The sequence below is a fragment of the Malus sylvestris genome, chromosome 4 (genome assembly GCF_916048215.2).
Source record: "Malus sylvestris chromosome 4, drMalSylv7.2, whole genome shotgun sequence".
Lineage (NCBI taxonomy): Eukaryota > Viridiplantae > Streptophyta > Magnoliopsida > Rosales > Rosaceae > Malus > Malus sylvestris.
In genome coordinates this window covers 24675614-24690414 of record NC_062263.1, presented here as the reverse complement: position 1 = coordinate 24690414, position 14801 = coordinate 24675614, and the positions used below count along the sequence as shown (strand labels likewise).

The window sequence follows — 14801 nt, the reverse complement described above, 5'->3', positions numbered from 1 at the left end:
TAGCATCAACCCTCAACAATCACTCGAGCCTGGTAAGGTCTCCTTGGATCAACAGATGACAATCATGAGCACGCCTTGTGAGTTTCTCTTGCATCAATGGTCAACAATCAGACTAAGGTAATGCTAGAGAGACTAAATTTGTAGACTAAATCTTGTAAACCAATGACATGAAAGTTTATGGTTGAATTATTACTTAAGCGTTGATTAATGTACTTATTTTTATTAATAACACATCATTTAATTTACATATTTAATCTATAAATTTAATCTATCTAGCATTATCTATCAGACTAATTAGATGGTCGCTTTAGCTGAGCCTAGTATATCATTAGTCATCACACACGTCATGGAGTACATAAGCTTGCTGGAAAGTTGTAGCTGAGGGCCCACAATGACATGGAAAGCTGCTGATATTACTATTTACCAAGCATTATCCGGACGATTGTGATAAATATTAGAAAGTAGCCTCGTCCAATAGCGCCAATTACCGCCATTTATAAAGGAATAAATAAATAAATAAATAATAGAAAAATTCCAAAAAAAAAAAAAAAAAAAAAACAGAACGAAAAATACAGACATCAAAGCAAACGAAGAGTCGAGGAAAGAAGACCACCAAGTCGACCACGAACACGACGTCCTACGGCCAGTAGACATGGCAGCGATGTAATTTCCGCTCTCCCCACTTCTCAAAAACTGTTTTCGAATCCCATTTTTGCACCCAAACAACACAAAAAGGTAAGCGAAAAATTGAAAAACCCAAAAAAATCCAAACTTGAAAACTGTTTTCTCGTTTTTGAATCTCTTCCAATATTTTTTAAATTCAGAAATTTCAAGTCTTTTTTATTTCTTTTGCGATTTTTTAATAAATGGGAAAGTCGCTTCGCTCCACCGCCAGGCTGTACCAGGTGGCCAAAACGACGTCGCAGAACCTGGTGACCTCTCCTCCAAAGCAAACGAGGCCCGCCTCGCCGACAACCCAGAAATCGTCGAAGCGGCCGAGGTTGTCGAAGAGGAAGGAGATGGAGACTGAGAGCAGCTCAGTGAAGGCGAGCAGCAGCAGCAACGAACATCGCGTGCCGCTCTCCGCCGTCGTGTCGGACTGCATAAAGCGGTGGTTCAAGGACACGCTCAAGGAGGCCAAAGCTGGCGATATTAACATGCAGGTTTTGGTGGGACAGATGTATTACAACGGCTATGGCGTCCCCAGAGATGACCACATGGTAATTGCCTTTCTAGGTTTGGTTTGATTTCTGGGTTTTTTGGGGGTTTTTCATTTGGGTTTTGGGTTTTGGGTTTTAGGGTTCAAGTTCTGAGCTTTTTGTTTTATGATCTTGTTTTCGTGTTCTAATCCTAATTAGTTTAGATTAAGTGGCTAAACTTGTTTTTTGATCAAGTTTATTAGCTAAATTTGCAAGCTTGGTGTTTGGCACTGCAAATTGTAGATTAAATGTTAGGATTAGTACATAATTAGAGCTCTGGTTGTGATTGTGTTATGATTCTTGCTTGTGCTAATGCTTTTCGGTTTTCGGGATTGTACAGGGAAGAGTATGGATTACAAGAGCCTCGAGGACGCGATCTTCGGTTTGGAAAGTTAGTGATAAGCAGCCAGGTTGACTTCTGTCTTTGAAATTCATGTAATCATTGTCATTGTGCTAATCATCCTCACCATAACTAAATGTGCCACTGTTTGGTTTTCTGGACCTGTGGCAGGTTATAATGCAAGTGACTCAGATTCAGATGAACTGAAGGGTGATTCTTAGCACGACGAAGTTGGCCTTCGTGTCCGATCAAATTTTGAGCTGGTATCGCTATTGTTCTTGGCCTTCTTGTGCTTGTTCTTCTTCATCCTGCAATGTTTAGAATAACATAGCATGCAAAATGAGTGAACAATGAATATGTTATCCATTCTCAAAAGTTTATGATCATATGAAATCCAAAGAAGTTGGATTTGTGTTCTTTAACTGGTTATCAATTTACATGCTTTCTTTGTTTTTGCTTGGTGGGGTAACTGCATTTTGTGTGTGCGTGTACTTGATCCTCAATTGACTGAAATTGACATGCTTTCGTTTTTGTTTATCTTCATTTATACTGTTGATGCAAACAAATTTACAGAATATTGCCTGTTTCTCCTAGATTTTCAAGCTTAGAATTTGCTCCCTCCTCCCCAATTTCCTTCCCTTCTACTAAGGCAAGAGGACGGAGCAACAGTATGTAACATATTTCCTTCCCATTATCGTTCGTGATTTACCCTTTACATCCTTCCACTTCTCCATCCTTATCTTTTGTTAAGATTTTCATTATATGTGTCTGGTAAAAGAATTTTGAGGTAATATGGTCAAATTGAAATCTGAAGAGAAAAAAGTTAAAACTATTCCTTAAGCTTGATCTTTCAAGCTCTGAGTGCTAATATCTGTTTGTGTGGATTGCTGTGTCAGCCATATCCCAGAGGATTTCAACTTATCTTTCGTTGTGCCTTTTTACTGATGAATAGTTTAGCATATGTCGCTGCATAGAAGAAACATAAAATAGATTCAGCATTGTGCATATATTTGTTCCTTATGGCTATTCGTTTTTCTCCAGTACGAGACTGGGTATATGAAACCGAATAGTAAGCAATATTGTGATACGTACAAATAACTGTATCCTCTGCCAGATAATTGATGCTTTCCTTCTTCAATTGCGCATATCCGGCTAAATTGATCTCTAATGTCTTGTTTCTTGTGGTAGGATGTCGTAGGCTGTGCTTGGAATCGTGCTGACCCTCGCCCGTCATGGATGTGCCTGTAACAAGATTTATACTTTCTTCAGTTAATTTTGTTTATTTTCCGGACGTATCAATGTACCTAAGCCTTTATTTTCATGGGAAGACAATCATTTGTTAATTGCAATTTCATGTCAAAAATTTCGTTTTGAGTTATATGGACAATGTGTACAACATAACCACGCAGGTTTGACCTAATACTTTGGAGGAGATATGTTCATCTCTGCCTTAGCTCAGTCCAGGCTCCGGCCCAAAGTGTAGGTTAATAGATTATTTGGGCCAAACTTTTCCAATTTAAGAAAAGGCTTGACTCACCTACGTCGTCGTCTGAAACTCAATTCTCCTCACTTTGCTTTGCTCCGTTAAAATTTAAGAAAAACTAATGAAAATGGTTTGAAAACTTTAAGTTTTAACGATAAGGACAAAATAAATGGTAAAGTGAATAGTAGCAGGTTTGACTTTTTAGTGTAAAAATGTGGTTTTTCGTTAAAGTGAACAGTACCGTGGGCTTTTCGTTAAAACTTCCAAAAATTTACCGTTGAGGTGCAGTCACGGAAGAATAAATGGATGTTGTCTTCTAATTCGGAATCCCATCGTTTTCAAGGGGATTAGTAGGGATAGCTTTAGACAAACTCTTCTGAGTGGTCCTTAATCTTTGAGATAATAAATTAGTGGGATAATAAATATTAGCAAAATGAGGTAATAAATGTTAGCAAAGTGGGTGATAAAAAGTATTGAAAAAAAAAAAAAAAAACTAGCTATCTTCATCTTCTTTGCTAGGCAGACTTTGCAACTCAAAAAATTCCAGATTTCTGCAGCTTAAAAAAGAAAAAGGGACGCCTCAGGCGTGCCTCACAAAGCTTAGGCGAGTATTTCGCCGACTCCCACAAAACAGAGGCGATGGCTTTGGGTGCATTTTTACTCATCACCATAACTATGGTATATGCTCATCGTACACCTCATCATCTGCCATGTGTCCTTTCACCTAATCATAGTTAAATTTTTTTTGAAATATAAAAATAAGCATTTTATTGTGAAAGTTAACCATGCTTAAGTGAAAGAACAAGTGGCAGATGATAAGTTGTATAGTGAGAGTTTATGATGGTGAGCAAAAATGCTCCCAATGGTTTTAATAGTCTAATTTCAAAGAAAACAAACTACTTGAATGTAAAACGCATTGAAGGCCCTAAAAAATAAAGGACCCGTTTTCAATGGCTCGTAAAGCCTTGGGAATCTCAGGGCCAGCCATTCATCACTACACACACCATTGGAATAACACGTGGCTTAGTGCTGCAATTGGAATTGATGTAGCAATACCCTATCGTAAATCTCATATTCTAACATTCTGAACTGGACTCTGGTCCATATGATCTCAGATAAAAACTTCAGGCTCGATTGATGGCTCAGCCTAAACTGGACTATTTCAATTAAATTGGAATTTCATTTTCTCCAAGTGACAATTTCAAATGTCAATCCCTTTTCATTTGCTTAATGCAGTGGACCTTCCTCCTTTTTGTTTGTTGCTTCAATATGCTGATGGCAGAAGTGGCTGCTTCTAGGCTTGAATTGTGGATGTTTGATTTAGCAGTTGGAGATTGTGGATGTTTGATTTAGCAGTAATCCAACAAACGCAGGTAAAGCAGAACTTTTATCTTTTTACCAAGCCCTAGTTTGGTACTAAGGTGATTCTGAAAAAAGTGGCTATCGAGCTTTTTTATGTTTGGTAAACATTCAGCTTCAACTTTTTTTCACAGTTTTGGGTGAAAAAAGCCAAAAACACAAAGCTGTAAAACTCAGCTTTGAAAAACCAGCTTTTTTTCACATCTGTTTTACATAAAAGTTTATCAAACATTATAATACTGTTTTTTTTTTCAAAAACACTTTTACAAAAAAGTTTATCAAACACTCTGCTGCTTTATTTCACAGCTGCTTATTCTCACAGCATAGCATAATTTTTTTTTTTAAAGCACAACAATACCAAACCTGCACTTAATTTATAATCATCCCCCGGGGTTTATTTGTTTGATGCCTACAATTAATATGTATCCATATTTTGGACAGGTTCAAGTTCCTAAATCGGATCGTTGGATTTGATGGATTATGTCATGGGAATAATCATCTCTAACCACAGGTAATCATATTTTACTTTATGGCTTGATGAGTTCTTGGTAGGGGTGCGAGGGGTGCGACTTAGTTGAAGTCAATCCAAATCCGACAAAACCCTACTCGGCTTTTAACCTGTCAGAAAATGAAAATTAAATTTAAAACTCAAATTGTCAAGTATGAATTTGAGTTAGGTTGACACATAACTTACCTGCAGAAAAATTTAAGGTGCAATCGAGAATATATCATTTTATATTACTTTCTTCTTACATTCTTACGTGATTGTGTTACATAAGCAGAATGATATACCAAAATGATAATAGACACAAAATAATATACAACTAGTTGCGCTTAAATTTTTCTCGAGTTGCATCCTTAGTTTGATCGGCACAATATCATTAGTTTAAATCAGTCAAGCTATAAACCAAAAGCCTAAAAGTCAACTTTTGCCAGTTTCTTCTAGTTCAGCTTCATCTGGCTGTTTGTTTAATTGCATTTGTTATATATTGTTTAGGACTTTTGGAAGTTAACTTTTGCTCTGTTCTGCTCTCGTTGACATTGGCTGCATTGCTCTATACTCGCATCAGAAAACGCCTCATTGATTTTGAGAAGTTGCCTGCCTTTGTTAAATGTTTTACAACATCATCACAATCTGCAATTGTTCATATTAAACTTCTAAAGCTGGGTCTCTATCCATATATATATATCAAGTAAAGGATGCATTGAGTTTTTTCCAACGACCTTGAAGACCTTGACTAGTTCTGACGTCTTTCCAATTTCACATTCACCAGGCTTAATAATTCCAGGGCAGTTTGGCCCAATGAGCCAAAACATATTGGTTCCAGGCTCTATCTTGGTGTTGGCATCATTACCATGTCTTCCTGAGCTCTCCTCAAGATTCTATACTTCCCAGGATGAGGAATAGCTATATCACCAATCATAATCTTAGCCAAATACAAGTTGTCGACCTTTTGGTCACTGGATTTACTGAATAATTCTCTTATTAAGAAGTTTTTGGATTTCTGTTTTGCAGAATTCCTTGACTTCTTGACTCATTTGGATAGATCTAGCCTTAGTTGGGATTTTTGATGCATTAAATTCCCTTATATAAGGAAGTTTAACAATGTGTTGTTTGCAGTGCCAAAAGGCAGACTTCAAAGTGATCCAAAAATTTATTACTCCATCAGTCAAAACAAGAAAGAAATTAATACTACAAGGGCTATTTCATTGTGTCATACATTAATTCGAGTGTTATTGGTGTAAGGAGTAAATTGCCCTGCATAAATGATTGAGAAGCTTATCAGTCGACGAAAATAGCACGAAATAAGGCTTAATTTCATTAATTTAGAAATTAGCAAAAGTGATCTCGAATCGTGACTTATAACTCACAATTTTTGTGAAGAATGCAAATTTTGAACATTTGCAAATTTTTGGGTTTCGCATTAAAGAAAGTTTTATAAGCTCTTCCTCTGGTGGCTCCGCTGGTCGGTTTGTGCTCCAAGTTAGAGTCTACAAAACTAATTTCAAGGATCCAACCGTCAAACTTGTTTGTATATGCTTCGAGATCGCATACGCCAAAAATCGCAAAAAGAAAAACATCCAGAGATCAAGTAACGAGACATGTCCTCCAACTGTTTGATAAAATGACTCAAAAAAGTGTTGCTCTTCTTATTATTTCTTTTTTAAATATTACCTAGCCAAAACAATGTGCTATAATTTTTAAAAAGATAAGACTTAATGCTGCTAACCAATCACCAATGCAATTAAAATATGAAATACCTAAAGCACATGTTTGTCAAAATATATTTATTAACGTGGTATTTGTTTTAAGAGCACATTGAGGTGTGTGAAACTTATTTCCCTGAGATTGCATTTTGTCTGTTCAGTTTCCCTGTTGATGAAAGTAAGTTAACTATCATGAATGGTATACTGCTTGAATAATAATGATGTTGATAAAGTAAAAGTACTCAATGATGATCGATGAAGGACCTGCTAACCTAAAGTGGATCTAGAGAGTGCTGGTCATTGAATTAGATTTAAATAATCTACTCATGAAGTTCATAAATCAGACAAACAAAATACAGATTGCAACTCTATGTTCTAATAATAGCGTAGCCTAGTTGATCTTGGAAATAGGTACGGTCTACAACTTTGTATACATGGCTGCCAGAACAGATTGCTTTTATGGAATGTAAGAACACGACTATGGTAGCTGACCGATGGATATTGTATCCTAAGAATCTAATCTTAGTCTGGAACAACTCCGCGTCCTTTGGCATCGACGTCTCCGGCATCTGAAACCTACACAATTACACGTACACGTACGCATTGCTTAATTCTTGGTAAAAACTCGCTACCTTTCATTATATATATATATATATATATATATATATATATATATATTGTTTTATGAGAAAATTATAGCAATGTTCCCTTAATTTTAATTCAATTGGAGCAATGATCTCTCAACTAAAAATCTTTAACTCATCAAAACGTGCGACTATTCCTTTTCATTAACTCCGTCAGAATTCCGTCAAAATGAGTCATGTCAGAAGGACCATTGCTACAATTTGGTTAAAGTTGAGGAATCATTTCTACAATTTTTCTCATTTGTTTTTCTATATTTGCCTCTGGATTTAGCCTTATGTGTGTGGCACGTGACTTATTTTGACGGAAATCTAATGAAGTTGACAAAAAGGACCATATTTGCAAAGTTAAGGGACCAATAATTATGGATTTTTAGTTGAGAAATCATTTCTACAATTTCCTCTTATTTTCTTCATAGACATTCGTCATCGGTACTGCGATCTAATGATATTTTTATTCATTTATAAAATGAAGGTCTGACACTCGACTTACATTTGGATGACAAGTCCACTACCTAATCATGACAGACTTATTGTGTGACTTAACTCAATTCTATTTTCCCAAATATCATTGTACAAAGCACATTTATGCTACTAAAATCGTAAATTAGTTTTAGAAATTCAAATACCGAGTGAAGCTAGTATTATTTGTGGAAAGCGATCTTTTCAGAGTCATGATTCCTATTTGCGGAGAGATTTTATCATGTTACCGAATATATTTTTATGCGAACGTCCCACTCACCTGATCAGACACAGAATGACCCTAACATGAAATGCATCCGATTGCACTCAACAATTTCCCAAACTGCGATGGAAAAATGATGAAGGGACCTTTTGCTATACCTGCTTTCATAGGGATATTTTGGATCATCATGCATGCGAAATGATACAATTTGAATACGACGCGACTCAAATTCTACTCATGTGAAAAATATTGTAAGAAGTTAGTCACTCCACATTGAACACCAAAATTCTCAACTTAATTCCAATTTCCGTACGAAAGATATTCAAATGCCATATATTATAATGACAACTAACTTCTCATTTTGCCCTTTTGGTCCATCTTTTGGGCTATGAATATAACTAGTCTGCTTCAATTTGCAGTAGCTGGGTTGTCATGGTATTGGTCAAAACTTGGAAATGCAGCATTGGTCAAAACTTGGAAATGCAGTATTGGCCAAAACTTGGAAATGCAGGGGTTTTGTCCGTACAATTTGACTGTGGATAAACTTATATGGCATAGATACATCGTACGGTGGTTGTGCCAATAAAATAAAGAGGTGTAAATTTTGGTTTAAATGTCATTTTCTTACACCATATGACCGTGAAATTGTGTCATGTAAATTGTTTTCTTTCTTGAAAATGAGAGATTCTCTTCATACACAATTTAATCACATGTAGATCATCTGTTAAATAGATATATTGTACTTTTTAAACACATAATAAACATTTATTTGGACGACACCACAAAAACTAGGGTTTGAGCATGCAATGAACTTCCTCAAGGAAAATAGAAAGAATTATCGAGTGCAAGTGACCGTTGACAAATGATCATATACTTTGTAGGAGAATTTTCTACCCTTACCGTTTTTCTTTGAGGCTTCAAAGTTTAAGGAAAAAGGTTGCTTGACTAATAGTTAACATAAAAGAATAAAACCATTTTAATCATCTGAAATAAGGAGTGAAGAGCAGACCTTTTCGCAAAGCATGATTAAAATGCATGGATGCATGTCTGAATTGTTCACGTAACTTATATTAATTTTTTTGTATAACATTGGACCCAAACCTTAAAGCCTAAACCCTAAAGTTGAAAGTATTTGATGGATTCACGCTCAAGGATATGAAATTGATGGTAAACTAGACTTTTCCAAAACAATTCAATCACGTCGTGTATGACATTGAGTACATACACAACCAACTTTTTATCTGGAGCGGATGGACATTGGGATCAAGGTGGTCTCAGGATCATCCAAAGTTTTGGGAAATATACATGTAAAGGTCTTTTTAAGGAATCTCCGAATATTTGGTAGGTCTCTTTTGTACCTACCAAGTGTTTGATGTAATGTATGATAGACATATCTCGACAGGTTGCATCGACAATACTCTACAAATTCTCTTTATCACTCATCAGATGGCTTCAGCATATTTCGATAGCTATTAACACAAGTGTTTGAGCAAATGGCTAAGTTATTTACTGATTTTTTTTTTTTTGCGCGCTTGATGCTATGTTTCTATTTTAAAAAAAACTTGTATTTAACACTTCTGAATCCTAATCTCCATATAAAATCTCATATATTGGAATCAATATAACCAAGTCTTCCTCTTTGATCGCCAAATAAAAACACCTATGCATGTCCTTATCTCACTTCTTGGTTATTGCGTAATAATTTATGTCAAATGGATAGTGCGATAGAGGCAGGGGAGATATATCTGTTCAAGAATACACAATATATAGTGACAGTTTTATTCTAATGGCACTGAAGTTTTTCGTAATGAACCCCTTATTATACTTAACGAATTATAGGTGGTGAAATGTATTCATGGCTTCGTTTATAAGAGAGAATTGACTTGGGTATGGTTATTTGCTATATTAAAGGTATTATGAAGTACAAAATGAACGACAATTTTCTTATTTTGTCCAAGAAAAGTTGTCCCTTTAGACGGATTAATAGGATATATTTTATTCATTAGTAGCCTTCGATTTGAACAAAATAAGGAAGTTTTCATCCATTTTCCTTAATGCCGTTAGTGTTTTTAGTATAGTGAATAATCTTATTCAAGTCTATCATCTCTAAAAATTTCTAATCATGTAGCTAATGATATGTTGATTCATTTGGAAATGTTTGTTCCAGTTGTTTCCATTCAATGTATGCTTTCCATTCTCAACTGGTGAAATATTATATTGAAAGCGAATTGGTCAGCAATTCAAACTATATATCTTCATTTGATTTAATTAATTAAATTATACTGAAAGCAATTTCAAACCATATATCTTCGTTTGATTTAATTAATTAAATATATGGATTTTGTGACCCTAAGCCTCTGACTGTATCACAGAAGTACAAATCGACGTGGAGAAGATACCTTGCTAGCTATATCGGACTACGATTTTTACTTTTGTTTAAAAAGATTAAGATTAAAGACATGCGGTTTGGAAACCAGCAGCCAACACCAAGGTCGCCAAAACCATCACTAGAATTGCAAATCCACGGGAGCTTCAGACCTTGAACACGAAAACATGAGATACCACAACCGACTCCAAAGATTTCTCTCAAAACCCTAGCCTTCATGATGAACACCATAAGTCTGATCAAATAGCCGTCACCCGAAGAGCTTCAGGATGGAGCTCTGATGCCGATAAAGTCAGTAACCAGCGGAACAATTGCGATGGAAGGTGGCAGTACGAGGACCCGAACTGAAGTTCAAAATTCTCTTCTGAAAAATTCGCATTTAAAAAAAGCATGGACAACTCCGCCTATGTCTTACATGGCCGGTCCCAAGCCCGGATAAAGGAGGAGGGGGAGGGTGTCAGGTAGTCGACAGCCGGCACTCCATGATCACGTCGAATCCTTATGAAAATGAATCCAGAACAAAATCGCGCTAAAGCTAGGGCGTCACCCGTAAGTGGCGCGCTGTGTGGCCCGAGCACAGTGATAAGTGAGCAAGGGTCGCTGTATCTCCATCGGCACCCGGATGCAGTGTTAAATGAGCAAGGGGGCCATAGAAACTTCTTTTCGAACGACTCCACTCAAAGTTGTTTGGGAGCATATGCTCCTATCAACTTTACCCGGGACACACAAAAGAAGTACTTTGATCCTATTAGACGGGGGAGGGTGAAGAAGCTAGGACAGAAGGGTAGAGTTCAAGAGAGCAAAATGCGTTTAGGAACGTGGAATATAGGAACCTTAACGGGAAAATCTATGGAAGTAGTGGAAGTTATGGTGAGGAGAAGGATAAATATTATGTGCCTACAAGAAACTAAGTGGGTTGGTAGTAAGGCAAAGGATCTAGAAAACTCAGGGTTTAAACTTTGGTATTCGGGCACAAATAGAACGAGAAACGGTGTTGGCATCATCGTGGACAAGACCTTGGTACAAGATGTTGTAGATGTCAAGAGGGTAGGAGATAGAATCATGGCAATCAAGATTGTAATAGGACAAGAACTTATCAATGTGATTAGTGCGTACGCACCTCAAGTAGGGTTGGATACGAGTTCGAAGGAGAAATTTTGGGAAGATCTTGGAGACTTGGTGCAAGGAATTGCTCAGACGGAGAAGTTATTTATAGGAGGAGATTTAAATGGACACGTGGGCAGGGAGACAGGCAACTATGGAGGTTTTCATGGTGGCCATGGTTTTGGGGAGAGAAACGAGGATGGGGAAGCTATCTTGGATTTTGCAATGGCATATGATCTCTTCTTAGCCAACACCTTCTTTAAGAAGAGAGAAGAACATGTGATCACCTACAAGAGTGGGTCGTCAAAAACACAAATAGATTTTCTTCTAATGAGGAAAGGGGATCGTATAACTTGTAAGGATTGCAAAGTTATACCAGGAGAGAGCGTGGCTAATCAACATCGCTTGTTGGTGATGGATGTACATATCAAAAGAGTAAGACAAAAGAACAAGACTTGGAAGTGCCCAAGAACTAGATGGTGGAATTTAAAAGAAGAAAAACAAGCCATTTTCAAAGAGAAGGTAATCACCCAATGTGTGTGGGATAGAGAGGGGGAAGCTAGCCAAATGTGGGATTCCATGGCTAGTTGTATCCGAAAAGTAGCAAAAGAGGTATTAGGAGAGTCCAAGGGCTTTGCCCCACACCAAAAGGAATCTTGGTGGTGGAATGAGGAGGTACAAACAAAGGTGAAGGCTAAGAAGGAATGTTGTAAAGCCTTATACAAGGAGAGGACCGATGAAAATGGTGAAAGGTATAGAAAAGCGAAGCAAGAGGCGAAGAAAGCTGTCAGAGAAGCTAAGTTAGCGGCTTACGACGATATGTATAAACGACTAGATACCAAAGAAGGAGAGTTGGATATCTATAAACTAGCTAGAGCAAGGGAAAAGAAGACAAGGGACCTAAACCAAGTGAGGTGCATCAAGGATGAGGATGGAAAGGTTCTTGCTACAGAGAACGCGGTTAAAGACAGATGGATAGGTTATTTTCATAATCTTTTCAATGAAGGACATGAAATGAGTGCTTCTTTAGGGGAGTTGAGTAACTCAGAAGAGTGTAGAAACTACTCCTTTTATCGTCAAATCCGGAAGGAAGAAGTGGTTGTAGCTTTGAAGAAGATGAAGCATAGAAAAGCAATAGGCCCAGACGATATACCAATCGAAGTGTGGAAAGTTTTGGGAGAGACAGGTATAACATGGCTCACTGACCTTTTCAATAGGATTTTGAAAACGAAGAAGATGCCAAATGAGTGGCGAACGAGCACTTTGGTGCCTATCTACAAGAATAAGGGCGACGTACAAAATTGCATGAACTATAGGGGTATTAAGCTAATGAGTCATACAATGAAGCTCTGGGAGAGAGTCATTGAGCATAGATTGAGGCAAGAGACACGGGTTTCGGACAACCAATTCGGGTTCATGCCAGGGCGCTCAACCATGGAGGCAATCTATCTCTTACGAAGATTGATGGAAAGATATAGAGATGGGAAAAAGGATTTACACATGGTCTTTATAGATTTGGAAAAAGCGTATGATAGGGTCCCAAGAGACATTCTTTGGAGGATTTTAGAGAAGAAAGGAGTACGAGTAGCATATATCCAAGCTATAAAGGATATGTATGAAGGAGCAAAGACTGCCGTAAGAACTCATGAAGGACAAACCGAAAGCTTTCCCATAACTGTAGGATTACATCAAGGCTCATCCTTAAGTCCTTACCTTTTTGCGTTGGTAATGGATGAGTTAACAGGACATATTCAAGATGATATTCCTTGGTGTATGCTTTTCGCAGACGATATAGTGTTGATAGATGAAACTCAGGAAGGGGTAAATGCAAAGCTTAACCTTTGGAGAGAAGTGTTGGAATCTAAAGGTCTTCGCCTAAGCCGATCAAAGACAGAATATATGGAGTGCAAGTTCAGTGCAAATGGAGGCCAAAACGAGTTAGGGGTGAGGATCGGAGATCAAGAAATACCAAAGAGGGACCGTTTTCGTTACCTAGGATCTATCTTACAAAAGAACGGAGAATTAGATGGAGATCTCAACCATAGAATACAAGCTGGATGGATGAAGTGGAAGAGTGCATCCGGCGTGTTGTGTGACCGCCGTATGCCACTGAAGCTCAAGGGAAAATTTTATAGGACGGCAATAAGGCCGGCGATGCTGTATGGCACAGAATGTTGGGCGGTGAAACATCAACACGTACACAAAATGGGTGTAGCGGAGATGAGGATGCTTCGTTGGATGTGTGGGCACACGAGAAAGGATAAGATTAGGAATGAGGATATCCGGGGTAAAGTAGGAGTAGCCGAAATTGAAGGAAAGATGAGAGAAAATCGGTTACGGTGGTTTGGACATGTGCAAAGAAGGCCTACTGACGCTCCGATTAGAAGATGCGACTATGGGACAGAGGTTCAGGGCCGAAGGGGTAGAGGAAGACCTAGGAAAACTTTGGAAGAGACTCTAAGAAAAGACTTAGAGTACTTGGATCTAACGAAGGACATGACACAAGATCGAGCACAATGGCGTTCTAAGATTCATATAGCCGATCCCACTCAGTGACTTGGATTTTCCAAGTCTCCAACCAAGAAGTTTTCCTCACTCGGGAAATTAAGGGAACACTACCCCAACCTACATGCTCCACTCAGAAAGCTTCAACAAAAGAAAATTCAAAGAACTTAGCGAAGAAGGCTTTGGTGTATTTAACACAATACGTTGAAATGAAGGAAAGCTTATTTATTGATATCCCCGATAAGCTACAAATATGTACATATACATGAGTCAAAATAAACACACAAGAGGGAGCCTTCACAAAGGTTGCTTAGGAGAAGTCTCAGCAGTCGGTAGAGCCCCAGAAAGAGAAGGCACCGGAGGGGGATCATTTGGAGCCTCAGTACTGGACAGAACCCTAGAAGGAGGAGGCATCAGAGGTTGATCATTTGGAGCTTCATTACGCGGTACAGCCCCAGAAGACGAAGGCAATAAATGCCTTTGGAACAAACCCACAAATCTCTGATGATCAAGTAAAACCTGACCATCAGTTTCCTTCATCTGGTCAAGCTTCCTCTTCATGTTTGTAGCATAGTCATGTGCGAGCCGGTGCGACTGTTTATTCTCATGCTTGAGCCCTCTAATCTCCTGTTTGAGACTCATCACTTCAGCCGCCAATGATTCAACTTGGCGGGTTCGAGCAAATAGGCGTTGGGCCATATTAGACACAGAACCTGCACACTGAACACTAAGAGCCAGCGAATCCTTAACAGCTAACTCATCAGACCGTTTGGAAAGTAGTCTGTTATCTTTGGGAGTGAGAAGGTTCCTGGCCACCACCGCAGCAGTCATATCATTCTTCATCACGGAATCCCCAACGGTAAGAGGACCAGTTGGGGAGACGAAGGATGG

At 38.1% G+C, this 14801-nt stretch overlaps 1 protein-coding gene across 5 annotated transcripts; it reads left to right on the top strand.

Annotated features, from left to right (window-relative positions):
- The first annotated feature begins 533 nt into the window (after positions 1–533).
- On the top strand, positions 534–2917 carry LOC126618453 (uncharacterized). 5 transcript variants are annotated; one of them, XM_050286528.1, is made up of 5 exons: positions 534–663; positions 896–1220; positions 1540–1609; positions 1711–1802; positions 2728–2917. In XM_050286528.1, exons 1-4 carry the CDS (start codon positions 653–655, stop codon positions 1758–1760), a joined length of 456 nt encoding a protein of 151 aa, XP_050142485.1. In that variant the 5' UTR covers positions 534–652; the 3' UTR covers positions 1761–1802; positions 2728–2917. The 5 variants fall into 5 exon arrangements, with proteins under 5 accessions (XP_050142485.1, XP_050142486.1, XP_050142487.1 ...); XM_050286529.1 differs by having other exon boundaries at positions 573–735; XM_050286530.1 differs by having other exon boundaries at positions 581–735; positions 876–1220.
- Positions 2918–14801: the final 11884 nt, after the last annotated feature.

Coding starts and splice junctions, on each gene's coding strand:
- LOC126618453 (XM_050286527.1), top strand. CDS start 867: ATGGGAAAGTCGCTTCGCTCCACCGCCAGGCTGTACCAGGTGGCCAAA. Junction 1,221..1,539: donor TCCCCAGAGATGACCACATG/GTAATTGCCTTT, acceptor GGGATTGTACAG/GGAAGAGTATGGATTACAAG. Junction 1,610..1,710: donor AGTTAGTGATAAGCAGCCAG/GTTGACTTCTGT, acceptor GACCTGTGGCAG/GTTATAATGCAAGTGACTCA.